Source organism: Bacillus rossius, chromosome 1 (assembly GCF_032445375.1).
Source record: "Bacillus rossius redtenbacheri isolate Brsri chromosome 1, Brsri_v3, whole genome shotgun sequence".
NCBI classification, from domain to species: Eukaryota; Metazoa; Arthropoda; class Insecta; order Phasmatodea; family Bacillidae; genus Bacillus; species Bacillus rossius.
In genome coordinates, this window is record NC_086330.1 from 332,961,288 (window position 1) to 332,975,251 (window position 13,964).

Below are 13,964 nucleotides of genomic sequence, written 5' to 3' on the forward strand. Positions count from 1 at the left end.
TTGGCACCACAAGCTGTTGCTAGAATTGTGATCACGAATCCAGTACCTACTGTTCTGTTTCAGGTGCTGTGTCCCTCCTACTGGTGTCCAGTGCAGTCACCATGGCCGTGCCATTCTGTCTGGGGAAAATCATCGATATTATCTACACTGCCGACTCTAGCAAAATGAAAGAGAACCTGAACAAGTTCAGCGGCTTCCTTGTGTGTGTGTTTCTGCTGGGGGCAGCTTGCAATTTTGGTCGTGTGTACCTAATGAACACTTCAGGTATTCACAGTCTGAATAAGCATTTTTTGCATTTCTGTTATTTTTTTTTTTGCTAGAATTAATTTTTTTGTTTCCATTAGACCTTTTTTGTGTGTGCATATTACCCAAATACAATGGACAAGTCATGTTTTACAAAAATGACATCAAATTAAATAATAAAATAAACAAAAAACTGTTTTTTGAGCTGTGAAGCATAGCAGACTTTGCTGTGAACCGGTGGGTTTTCTTGGAGTAAACCCATTTTCTACAATCAAATCATTTGATCAGTGCTTCATTAAAATCTCATCTCCTTTCATAGTCTGTAATGACAATGATGTTGACAGGACATTAAGTTTAAAAGATTCCGTTGGTACAACTGAAATGAAACATGTAACCAGGGGCGGCTTCAGGGCAGAGCAAGCCGGGCAACTACCCAGGGCCCTGCACCGGCCCTTTTATTACTCGAGCACATGTCATGTAAAATTGTTGTCATTCAATTGTAGAATCCTTTTTGTTACATTAAGTGAAAATTTATGTACATTGTAATAACACTAAAATCATCGGTAAATATGTAGTGTATGGATTAGCGCCAAAAAAAATCGTACAAATATAAAATATCTTTCATTATATGCTCTTTTACGTCCTCTTTTCATAACCGCCCGCGGAGATAAAAAAATTCCAATTACTTTTGGAGATATCGCCGTTCTTATTTTGCAATACAAGCCCTGTGTAATCATTCAACAGACGCAATTTTATATTTTGCCGTGTGTGCGTGAATGCCTAAATAACAGAAATTTTCCATTAGGTAAGGTTAGTTACATTATAAATACTTCAAAATAAACGGAAATTAAAAATATCAATTAATTTTACTTGTATAGTTTTAAGTATTTATAATGTAACTGACCTGACCTAACAAAACGGGACAAAGGTAGATTAGGTCAGGTCAGCTACAGTATCAATACTTTGAAACTGAACGGACATTAAAAATAATAAAAATTAATTTTAATGGTTGTTTAGTTTTAAAGTATTTATAATGTAGCTGACCTGACCTAACAAACCGGGAAAAAGGATGAACAGTAGGAACTCACGTAATTTTATTTTTACGTGATGTAGTCGTTCAACTACGTCGCGAAAAAAAAAATCATACTTGTAAACAAGCAACAATGGTGAAGAATGCGGGAAGCCTACTTTTTAATTACTTCTTACTAATTTTAAGAAAAGAAGGCTTGCCAACGTGAGTATTCGGGTATGTCCAGAAGGATGAGTGAATCGTAGGCTTCCCGCTGAACGCCTCATCAGTGCACAGCATGAAAATTAAAAAATTCCATATCTCCAAAGTATTTGGAATTTCTGATCTCCGCCGGGTTTAATGAAAAGAGGAAATTAAAGAGCACAGATTAAAGGTATTTTTGGAATTTTAAATTTTTTTTAAACAAATATTGCCCAAATATGAAAATTAAAAAATTCGATATCTCCTAAAGTATTTGGAATTTCTTATCTCCGCAGGCGGTTATGAAAAGAGGACGTAAAAGAGCATATAATGAAAGTTATTTTATATTTTTACGATTTTTTTTGGCGCTAATCCGTACAATACAATTTACCAAATCATCTTTATTGTTCTTAACTCAATTGTTATACATTTAACATATAAATAAGCTAACCAATCTGTGAAATTTAAGTTCTTGGTTTGTGTAAAAATTTTACAAGTAATGTAAGAAGTTTGTATTAGATGATAAATAAAAAACACTGCATATGTACAGATGACATTCTAGAAATATTGTAGTTGTGTTATCTTATGGTAAATATGTAGTTGGGCGGTATTTGCGAAAACAAAATGTTAAAAATTCGAAAATACTTTTATTATATGCTCTTTAACTTCCTATTTTCATTAAACCTGGTGGAGATAAATTCTAAATACTACTTTAGGAGATATCAAATTTTTTAATTTCCATCACAATACCTGTGCATTCATGCAGCATTCATGATTGTTTCTTGTTTACGTGTATGAATATTTTTTTTGCGACGTAGGTGAACGACTACATCATTTTTTACTAATGGCAAAGGAATTGTACCCGCCTCTAACTTAGGTGAGTTTTTAACGTTTAAAATTTTAATGTTTTATTTATTTGGATATTGTTGCGCAAGTAATAAGTAAAAAAAAATTACGTGAGTTCCTACTGTTCATCCTTTGTCCCGGTTTGTTTGGTCAGTTCAGTTACATTATAAATACTTTAAAACTAAACAACCATTAAAATTAATTCACATTATTTTTAATGTCCACTTAGTTTGAAAGTATTTGTAATGTAACTGACCTGACATAATTGACAATTTTAATTAATTAGGCATTCATTAACACACAGCAAAATAAAAAATTGCAGCGATTGAATGATTACACAGGTCTTGTATTGCAAAATAAGAACGGCAATATCTCCTGAAGTATTTGGAATTTCTTATCTCCGCTGGGTTTGATGAAAAGAGGAAGTTAAAGAGCATAGAATAAAATTATTTTAGGATTTTTAACATATTTTTTTTTCTTAAATACCGTCCAACTATCTACATATGTACCTATCTTAGTATATTAATATATCTTAAGTCGTGTAAAATTTCTGGGAAAAAATTTGATACATTTTTTCCAGAAAATTTTCAAAACAGACAATTTTCCTTGGAAAATGTTGTTGCATCTCTAGCTGCCACTGCATACTACTGCACGCTTGCTCTCTGTATGTGATTGCTGCAGGCCAGAGGATCACGCAGCGGCTACGCAAGACGGTGTTTGCATCCATCATGAGGCAGGAAGTGGCGTTCTTTGACAAGAACAAGACGGGGGAGCTGGTGAATCGGCTGTCGGCAGACACCACACTCGTCAGCCATGCCGTGACGCAGAACATCTCAGATGGGCTGCGTTCCACGGTCATGGCCATAGCGGGAGTCTCCATGATGGTGAGGAATCAAGTTTTACTTAGTTACCAATTTCCGTTGATGCGGACTCAGCCTCAAATCTTGTGAGGGGCGGATGACTGGAGGGTTTTGGATGGAATGGAATACTTTCCAATTAAATGAAGTCAGAAATTTTGTAAGGTATATTTTAACACATTTCTAACATCTTAAAAGAAAATCAAAATACATTACCTGAAGCACTATAAAAAAAAAAGTAGTCAAACATTTTTACAAAAAAAACTTCAAAGTTTAGGTGTGGTCTGAACAGATAATAGTTTGTTATTACTGTGGTTTTAGTTTTAGTTCTGTGGTTTCCAAGGGGCTCCCATTGCCTCTCCAATAGAACCAACCACTCACTGCCTCAGTACAACGTGGAATACAAAAGCCATACTTCAGGATTTACACCATATCAAATTGTGTTTCAGTTTAATTTTATAAAAATAAATGTGTATGGGAATAAAGCTATAAAATAGATTTTATTACATAATTACCTTCATGAAAGCATAAAGCAGATAAAAAAATGCCTATTTGTTACTACTTACCAATACAATGAATACATGCGTACATAATCATTGCATACCTTAAATCATGTCCACATTATCAAATCAATGTAAGTTTGTTACACACAAAAAGCAATTCCAATAGAATAAGTTTTGAAAGTATATCAGTTTAATTTAGTGGCCAAATGTTTTGATAGCAGTCAGAGTAGATGTTGCTATGAAGGATGGAATAGCAGCTGACATTCATATGTTCAGCAGTTATGATGAGCAGATCTTCCTGATCATTGCTGCACTTGGTGGTTCTCAAGATTAAGAAACTCAGGCATATTTTTATTGAAATGTCAAGTTTTTTCTGTGTAACCTGTTTGCTGTCATGCTGCAAGAAAGAGCAAGTAGCCAGGCATCTGCAGGGCAAACATGGTTCTCTTTATTGCCTGTCATACACAACACATCACCGGTATGACACTTCGCCACTAAAAGCGAGCATGGAGTGGAAGTCAACTTTCATTAAGGGGTCCTCGGTATGACATGCCCATCGTATGTATAACGTTCCTTTAACCCTGTCATACAGCCTACAAAGTTTCTTAGTTTCATTTAATACAGGAAATAATTCTTTCAAATGATTCCAATAATATATTCTTGTCAATATAAGATTTTGCCTCAATCATATACTCAGAAATGATGTAAACATGATATAAAATGTTTCTTAAAATAGGTTTTGTTGGTCTTGGAACAAACTTTGAAGCTTCTCATCTCTGCTAATTTGCATAATTACATAATATTGTATGATTAGTCAATAAGCTGTATTTATTCTTATTTTATTGTTATTTTTAACCATACAGTACTCATTTTGTTAAATATATGTCATACTGTATTTAAAAAAATGTACAGGTAATGTGTTTACATGTGTTATACTAAATAAAAAAAGGTCAGGTCAGAATCACGTAATATTAAAACAAGATAACGTCACATTAGTTTATTCATGACAAAAGTTAAGTGTAAATCACAAGTACAAGAGTATCATTTATACAACTTCTAAAATCAGAAAATTTACCATTTAGCTTTCCTTATGTGATATATATTTTTTGCTTGTAAAAAAATAAAATATGTTCATTGATAAGAGTCAAAATGCACAAAAATTTTACTGATTAAATACCTAGCCGTCTGCATATTTTAAACAGAAAGCATTTCTACCCAAGGTTTAGTGATTTTAAGTTAGGCTCATACCCCACCCTCGTAGGCGGCTAGTTCGATCCTACTGCAGCGTGTATTGCCATGTATTTGTACACATGGGCTTCACTATAATACTATTAAATTTGATAAAATAGGAGAGTTATGAACGATGGTATTCATGCTCGCATTTTCACACGCCATCATAACTCGGCTGTCATACTGGAGACATGTCGTCACTATGACGGTGGCGAGTGAAAGAACCATGCTTGACCTGCTAGTCTTTTAAGTAATGCCAAACCCTTCACTCTGCTCTCTTACTTTGTTAAGGTGGGACATCCCCTACATTTAGAATAGGTATTTCTTTATCCTGCTGTTGTGTTTGGACAACAAAAAAACTTAAAAGATGCAGGTGTAATGAACCAGCAACAAAAAGTATTATATTTTCAGTCTAGTAATCACACAATTTACAAATGCCACGTTGTTACTATAAATCATCTGAAGGGTATATTATTTGATTCATCTGGTATCTGTGTATGAAATATAATTTACATTAGGCTTAATTATAACTAAACTCAGTTTTACAATATCTAAACAATACATCTTTTAAAGTGTGGCAATGGTTTCAACTTTAATACCCATCTTGAAAGGTCAGGAAAATACAGTATCAAACTAAATTTACATTAACTTTATGTTTACATGGGTTATTTGCTAGTTTCCAAAAACAGTTATTGTCTATTAAAAATTGTGAATCTTGGTATCAAACTTGAAATTAAAACCCGAGTTCGTACTTTATCTCTACCGAGCGCACTCATCAACTCCAAGCAGAGACCTCAACTAACTTTTAAACATTAAGTTACTTGCCACCAAATGCTGTCGCTGGTGAAGGAAATACTTAATAGCCTTCTGTAAAGCGTTGGTCGTCATCTTCCTTGGCAGTCCACCATGCTCCAGGTGCGCTGGGGTCCCTCTACGCAACTTGGCTCCGTCCCCTGGACTCCAGGCCTGCGAGGACTCTTCGGCTGTCGAACCCTTCACTCCAGCCAACCCTCGTTCGGTCAGTTCCTCCGGGACTCTCCGCCTGGAGCTCGGGTTCCGCTCGTGGGTAGCGAGTAGTTTGGCAGTATGCTTGCACCCGCGTGATCTCAGTAGTATTCCAGGTCCTCTCCAGCTGGGCAAGTTTTTTTGGTGATTGACCACCCCTGCCAACATCTGTGGGGCATGTTGTTGATTCATTGGCTGCGTAGCGACCAACGATTGCAGCAGAGCGAGTCTTTTCCACATTGGCCCGATGAGACAATCACAGCGAGTTGGGTTTCAGTATTTCCTCGCTTGGCAAGTCTCGTACTCAGCAGCCGCACGATTGTGTGCATGAATCGCTGTAGACTGCAACTGCGATCTTGTTTAAATGATTCTGCAGCTCACTCGTCCATAGTGTGTCATACTGGTCGCCTCCATGTCGTCGCAGCTTGGCTCCTGCTTCTGTCACAGGTAACTTGTATGCGACTCGCTCAGCTCGCTCGCTCAGCGTTGACCTCTCTCGTGGATTCTCCATCATTCGTAGCTTGATCTCGCCCTTCACCTCTGGCAACTCCCTGTAGACTGTCTAAGACTTAGATATGCTTGCACAAGTCTTTATGTGATTCCAGCAGCGTCCTGCCTGTATACTTCTGGAAGGTTTTACTCTCTTCTCTGTCATTCTAGGTTTCCACCATTTCCGTAGGCTCAGGGTCTGTTTCCCTCCCCCGCCTGCCACTGGCCCTCCTTGCATGCACGGTGCTAACAACCCTGACTCAAGGTCAGCCGGCAGTTACGCAGGCATAAAAGAGTGTTACAGGAAGGGCCCTGTAACACTGTCTAAAATAACTTTACAGTTTAAAATGCTATAAATCAGAGCTTATATTGGCATTCCGTAATCTGCTAACAAGTTTTTATGTTTCTTGTTGCCATTCAGTGATATTAAGTAATTTACAATGTGCCAATTGTGTCATTTTTTCAATTGTCCATTATTATCTTATATCTCTAATTATCTCTAATGACTTAATGTTGAAAAGCCCTTCACCCATTCACTGCATCAATTTTTATGTATTTTAATTTATTGCATTCATTAGATCTTTTTTTTGTGTACAAGTTTGCATAAATAAAATATCGTATTTATACCAGAATCTTAGACAAGGATATTTCCCAAGCTTACAGCATATATATTATAATTAGTCTTGCATTGAAATGTAAAGGTGAAATTAATATTTTAGATATTTGTTTTTCATGCTTGCCACTTAAGTTCTTGCTAAGGCTACATCACAGACAATTCATTTCTGTTATATCAACAATAACTGTGAAATATTTAAATAAAGTAAATTTAACATCTGTTTGAAAACAAATAAGAGGACAGGGAGTATTAATATCACACATAACCTACAAAAACTGCAATGTTCATTTTATTAAATGCCCATATCATATGAGATATGACTAAAAAAAATTTCTCTTTGTTGTACGATGAAATGCATTCGAGTTTCCTTGCATTCGGTTAGATACCGCATATAAGACATAATGTTTCATGAAATTGCAATAACACAATTATAATAAATAAAATAGTGATTAATACATACTATGTATATGCACCAAATCTTTGATAGGATGATTTATTTCCCCTATATTTAGTTAAAGTAAATGATGGTGCAACATTACTGTGGCAGTGAGATGTAAATGAGTGCAATGTTGCAGCTGTACCTGTCCCCTCGACTGGCTCTGGTGGGGCTGGCCGTGGTGCCCCCCGTCGCGGGTATGGCCATCTTCTACGGCCGCTACGTCCGCGCCATCACCAAGTCCGTGCAGGTACGTGCCCCCCCCACCAGTATCGCCCACCTGGAGGTCTTGTTACTGTGACACGGCATGCAGTCAGTGGAGCGCAGACGTGCGACTTGTGGGCGGGAACGAGATCGAGGGTTACGTTAGTAACCATTAAAACCATGAAACACAGTTCATTTTAAAATGTAATATTTAAATTATTATCACAGAAAGTTGTTATTATTATTAACTAGTAAGACTATTTTTCTCAAACACAATTATTTTTTCGATTCATTCTTTTTTTTTTTCTGTTAAGAAAGTCTTATATTTTGTTTTAAGTAACTACCTTTTATTACGTATTAGGTAAAAGCTATATCATCACTTAAGTTATTTTTTCCTGTCCACAGGTAATTTGCTAGTATTGAATGACAACTTTGACTTGAATTCACCATTTTTAGTTAATTTTCAACAAGCAGCCAACAAAATGATATGTTTTTATAGAGAAAATATTAAAAAAATGACACTATCAAACTTGATTCAAATCAGCTATTTTTGTTGGTTGTATACTCAAATTTTAACAAAAGAGGGTAAATATTTTAAAACCTGGATAAATTTTTAGAGCCAATATTAAAAGAGATTGAAATTATAGTATAGTGAATGGTCTTTAATTGGGCATTCTATTTTAGGCACCTTCTGTAACCCAATGCCTAGAGACCTACCAAAATCGCGGATTCATTCGGTGATAGGCTAGAATTCAAACACATATAGTACCTCTTAGATAATTTTGCTATCGGCTTACTGTTCATCTGGACGAATCTCAAGCAGTTATAAACCCTCAACCAAAAAAGGATTGAATCACAGACAAACCAGCTGAGACGACTTACAAGTCGGCAGCCAATGAACTTGCGTTATTTTCCCGAGTGTACAGGGGTATGTGCAGTCTATCCTGAAGGCCATAGAAACCGTGAATTTTGCAGGTCTCTACCAATGCCATTCAAGCCGCTTACGTTCAGATATTTTCGGATGGATTCTGGCTTTTGACCTTGTCACCAGGTCGCATCCCTGCACTGCTGGAGTTTTTAGTTCCCTTAAAGTTTATCGTTACTTTCAGTTTTCAGTTTATACAGTGTTCCCCGTTCTCTAGAGGGTTCCATCTCACTGGTACATTCCGTAATTATTTTTTTTGTGGACCACCGCTTATGTGTATTTTTTTTATTTTCTTTCAATAGAGAGTTTATTAAGTTTATTTTGTTAAATACAATAGTACTGTACATTAATTTTTTTTGGTATGTATTCTCATTAAAACGATATTGACGTTCAATTATCTGGCCAAATTGCTAATCCCCATGGCTGTGGCTGTGAACATTCCTGTGAATTTTCTTTAATATTGTTTGATGCTCTGTTTATTGTTTATGGATTCATACTATGTATGGTATCTATATAATTCAGTGTTAATATTAGTTAACTTATTTAAACATTCCTTATAATTGAGAAGACACTTAAGTCACTTAATACCAGGTCATTCAAATAAGTATGGTAGAAAGGTTGAGTACTATGTACTTATTATCAATTTAAGGCAAATGGTTCATTCCATGATAAATTTATGATGTATAAAACAAGAATTAGAAAATTTAAACTCTTGTAATTTTACAATTTTATGACCTATGAGTATTTTTGTAGGCTTTTGAGTAGTAATTTGTGTTTAGCCATACTTTACTAAAATGTGTGTGTATTCAACATTTTAAAAATAAATAGTTTAATAATACATACATTCAAGCAAAATAAATAAAGTTAGGGTTGGGTGGGGTGAATGTGATACAGTGTCAAACTTGGGAGAAAGTGATACATTGAAAAAAAATTTACTTTTTGCTATACAAAAAATTTGAAGAAAATACATTTCCTTATCTCTTCTTTATACGTCCCCATTCCATAATAAATGTCATAAACCTTTAGCTACATTTTATAGGAAATGAAAAAAACTCTAGCAAGAAATAATTCGAACAAAAAAATTTTCAAGTCTAGGTCCAGCAACTTTTGTTATATCTTTGTGTGCATAGAAGATAGCTTCAAAATTATAGTTAGCCTCTATGTTTTAATGCTTAGAAAGATAGTCTGACATTTATATCTTAGTTTCTATTGCTGCCTAAATTTTTGGGGTGAATATGATACAGAACATGGGGTTAATGTGATACACAGCATGGGGTGAATGTGATACCATAATTTTAGGTAGTTTTATAAAAAAAGTGCTTAGTATTTCTATTTTTCACTGCTGAATTTGAAATGTACATTGTCATTAAAACCTTTTTTTTTTTTTTTTTTTTTACCTTAAAGCTATTTCTGTATGTTGGTAAACGTGAACATAAACATATTGTTGTACTCCAATTTGTACAAGCTACGTATTTCTGTATGTTGGTAAACGTGAACATAAACAAATTGTTGTACTCCAATTTGTACAACTTATTGTTCTATGTAGGCCCCTATGTTTATGTTTTAGAGTAATATGAATAATTTAACATCACATGTATAACTGTGTATTTCTAAGCATTCCATATTATAATTTGTAGTAAGCTATTGTTGTATTTATTATAAATAGAGAGAAAATCCTTATTAGGACCACAGTATTTCTTCAATTTGTTGTTGACTGAGAAGATCGTTCAATAATTTGACAGTACGTGGATAAGTGATCAAAATTGTATGTAGAATTTGTTTAACTAGTCACTAGTCGCATTTATGTACTGTGACAAAATGTATGCTTCTTTAATATAGAGGGAAAATATTCAGTCAGTAACATGACTTCATATTTTATGTCAGAACTCGAGGACCACTAAACTGATTGTCATGACATTTTTTGTGGGTGATACACATGTATTTGACCTGTCTCACACGCACCCCACCACACTGATAGCGTTGCTAGGAAGTAGGATATAATGATGTATCTCATTCACCCCACCTGTGTATCATATTCCCCCCAATCGCAGTGTGAATATGATACACTAAATTTATTTTTAATAAATCTAACTAATTAATCTCAATTTAAGTTAGGGTTAGGTTTCTAAAGCCCTAAGAAATGTGCGTAATTTTTCTCAGTGTTGTGGTGCTCTTAGTTAAAATAATATTCAAAATGTTTGGTTTTTTGTATCATATCCACACCACCTGACCCTATGTGTTAATGCATTATTTTATCAAAATAGGAAAATAGTTTTAATTCTAGATACATACATGATTTAGATTATTTTTAAAGCCAACTGTAAATTTGACTTTTTTAGTTTCATACTTTTTTGATGCAATTATTTTTGAGATATGTAAAGTTCTGTAATTTGATCCATTCAGCCAGAGGTTACCCAAACTAATTTTTATTGACACCAGGGTAAAAAATATTTAAATGCCAAATTTAATTTACTATATCCTTAAAAAAATTCTTCTATTTTTTGCAATGTTTTTTAAACTTTTTGAGTGGCACATTTTTCAATGTGATAGGTACATGATTTGCAAGTTACCATGTAGTGTATCTTTTAGGGCTTCAGTAAAGTGCTAGTGTTTGCATAACAATACTCAAAATATGTATAGAAAAGTCAAATATCGAAGCTAAAAAGCTCTAGAAATGAAATTTCATGTAGCTGGTTTGAGCTGAAGAGTGCGCATGATATAGTTATAGTGTTTTTATATTAACATGATATCATTGCTGAATAAATATGGTGGAAAGTACCTGGATTACCGTAGGAGGGAACTGGGACCAAGGTATATTCCTTAATGTATGGGACTTAATGGTGTCGCTGTGAAATCTCAATGAAACCCACCAGCTAATTACAATTTATTGTTGTTGATTCATAATATGAAATACTCTAGAAACCAAAACTGGACAGCTCTACTCTAGTAACACAGGCAATGGGAGTGTCATTAAAAAAAAAAAAAGTAATAATTTTAAAATGTGCTTTATTGTACGGCGACAAACAGTTTTCACTTCCATTAAGGAATGTGATGCACTGGAGGTTTATTTTGTACAATAAATTTCCATAACATTAAAAAGGTTTTTTTTTTAAGAGAAAGGGAAATTTTTTTTTACTAGCATAATGTTGGTATAGTAAATTTTTAACAATACTTTGTTAATACTGAACATTCTGCCTGCCATACATTGAACAGGTATTACAACGCAGGTTTGAGGCATGCAAAATCAAGAAGCTGACCTGTAGTTTACGTATTTGGTAATATGATTACAAAATGGACATTAAAGAGATGTATGTGTTGTGTGATGGTGTTTGTCACTATGCAGGACTCCCTGGCAGATGCAACGCAGGTGGCTCAAGAGAAGATTGCTGGCATTCGCACTGTGAAGACATTCAGCAAGGAGGATGAAGAGAACCGCTCGTACGGGGAGAGGATCCAGCGAGTGCTCTCACTGGCGTACAAAGAAGCCTTGGCCAGCAGCATTTTCTACGGAATGGTAACACTGATGTGTCTGTCGCATGACGGTTGTGTGGCTTTTATGTGCAACTATGCATTTGCAGAGCAAAATAATCTGCAGTGTTAAGGGCTCTCACACGCAATATAAAAACTTCTTAAGATATCTGAGTTGTGTTCACAAAAAGCTTTTGAGAGTACGCTAAGGGCGGATGAATGGTTCTGTTTCTGTATTTTTTTTTAAACTGTGTTTTTAAAAGAGTACAAATGGCTCCAATGCATGTTTTCAGAATGACTTTTAGGCATGAAACAGCCGGTACAGGTTCTTGAAAGCTCTCAAGAGACTTGCATTATAACTTTATCTTCATCTCTTAACCATACACTGTGAAACTCTGTTAAAATATTATTCAGGAGACTGTCTTCATAAAAGACTTTGGTGGAAAAACTTCTTATACGAAAAGAATAAAAAAATTTTCTTCTTCATAGTTTTTTAAAAGTATACATGAATATATTGACAAATGGTAACATTTTCTTATAACTAGGGCCTAAACCTATCAAACAATAAAAAGTTAAAATATCTTATTGATTGGAAATATTAATTTTTATTTTTATATAAGGTTAAATAAATACATAAAAAAATAGAAATTGAGGTTGTGTTTGAAAACTTTTCTGACAAGACAATTACACATTGAACACATACAATATACCTCAGTTTTTCATATTTCAAGAGACCAGTACAAAAATTTGTAAAAAGTGGGTTAAAAACAGGGAAGTTTTAAAAAATATATACACTAGAGTCCCGTTATAGCGAGGTGTCACGGTTCCAGGTTTGATCCTCGCTATAACCGAATTGGACAGATTTTGGCCCCCAAAAAATAAAAATTAACCGAAAATGTCATAAAAATTGTGTTTAAACCTGTATAATTGTAAAATAACAGGTTATATTAATGAAATCTTAATTTCTGTGAGCTGATGTGTGAATTCTCTTTAAAACGATACCCCATAAGCACGGATGTGATCACCGATTGCGTCAAAATAACCAGAATACCCTACCACGCCACGTAAGTATAGCATCTTGGCCCGCGGCCGACACAGCATTGTCCTGCTATCTATCGTCGACGCGGGCTGTCTGCTGGCGGCTGTGTTGGTTCGGGATGTAGCGAACAGATGGCGCTAGTATAGTGCGACATTTAATTCCTTACAAAAATGCAGGAGTGCGGCAACGCATGTACGCCTCAAACAAAATAGTCGCTGGAACAATACTTTTTTCATTTAAAAAAACCTGTAAACGTTTTTAGAAAATAAATTCGTAGGGATGTGCGAAAGTGACTTTATCCACACGAAATGAAAGTGAAAGAAAATTTATCAAGTTTCGCGAAAGTGAAACGAAAATGAATTTTTCTATGAGATAAATATATTCTTAACGAAAGTTAAGCGAAATTTTTTAATTAACAAAGAAAAAAAGTGCCCAAAATTTGCTCTTCAGTAATAAATTCTATTACATAAATCATTTTGGTACCTTTTGATGTATATATAAATATTTCTATTTAAAAAATCAACATCCGCCCTAGACCACACAACACAGCCCCATGTCACTCGTAAATTTCAAGAATCAATCCAGATCTTTCAGCGCACAGACTATTTCCTTTACAGTCGTAATGTCGCAGTCTATGATAATATATTTATCACGTGCATGGTACTGATGAAAAAATACGTGAATACTGCGGAACGGCCGCCATCTTGCACCACTGTCACACATGGCTAGCTCAGGAAGCTGTAAACCAGGCAAGGGACATGGTCAAAACAAAACATAACAAATGGTTGCTGCCAAGTGGTCATTACATGCAGTGACTTGTTGACCTTTTTGTCTAATTGGCTGTATATTATGAGGATTTTATATGCCAGTCAGAGTATGTAAAATTTAAATAA

The 13,964-nt window shown here is 34.8% G+C and overlaps 1 protein-coding gene across 2 annotated transcripts in view; it reads left to right on the forward strand.

Moving 5' to 3' along the window:
- LOC134528058 (ATP-binding cassette sub-family B member 10, mitochondrial-like) overlaps positions 1-13,964 on the forward strand; it is a 53,598-nt gene that overhangs the window by 662 nt on the left and 38,972 nt on the right. For both annotated transcript variants that reach the window (XR_010074344.1, XM_063361275.1), the window contains exons 2-5: positions 64-264; positions 2,981-3,183; positions 7,575-7,685; positions 11,908-12,078. Coding sequence is in view for 1 of the 2 variants with exons in the window: in XM_063361275.1 (XP_063217345.1) it covers positions 64-264; positions 2,981-3,183; positions 7,575-7,685; positions 11,908-12,078 (686 nt within the window). In the remaining variant the exon portion in view is untranslated. The remainder of the gene's footprint in view (positions 1-63; positions 265-2,980; positions 3,184-7,574; positions 7,686-11,907; positions 12,079-13,964) is intronic.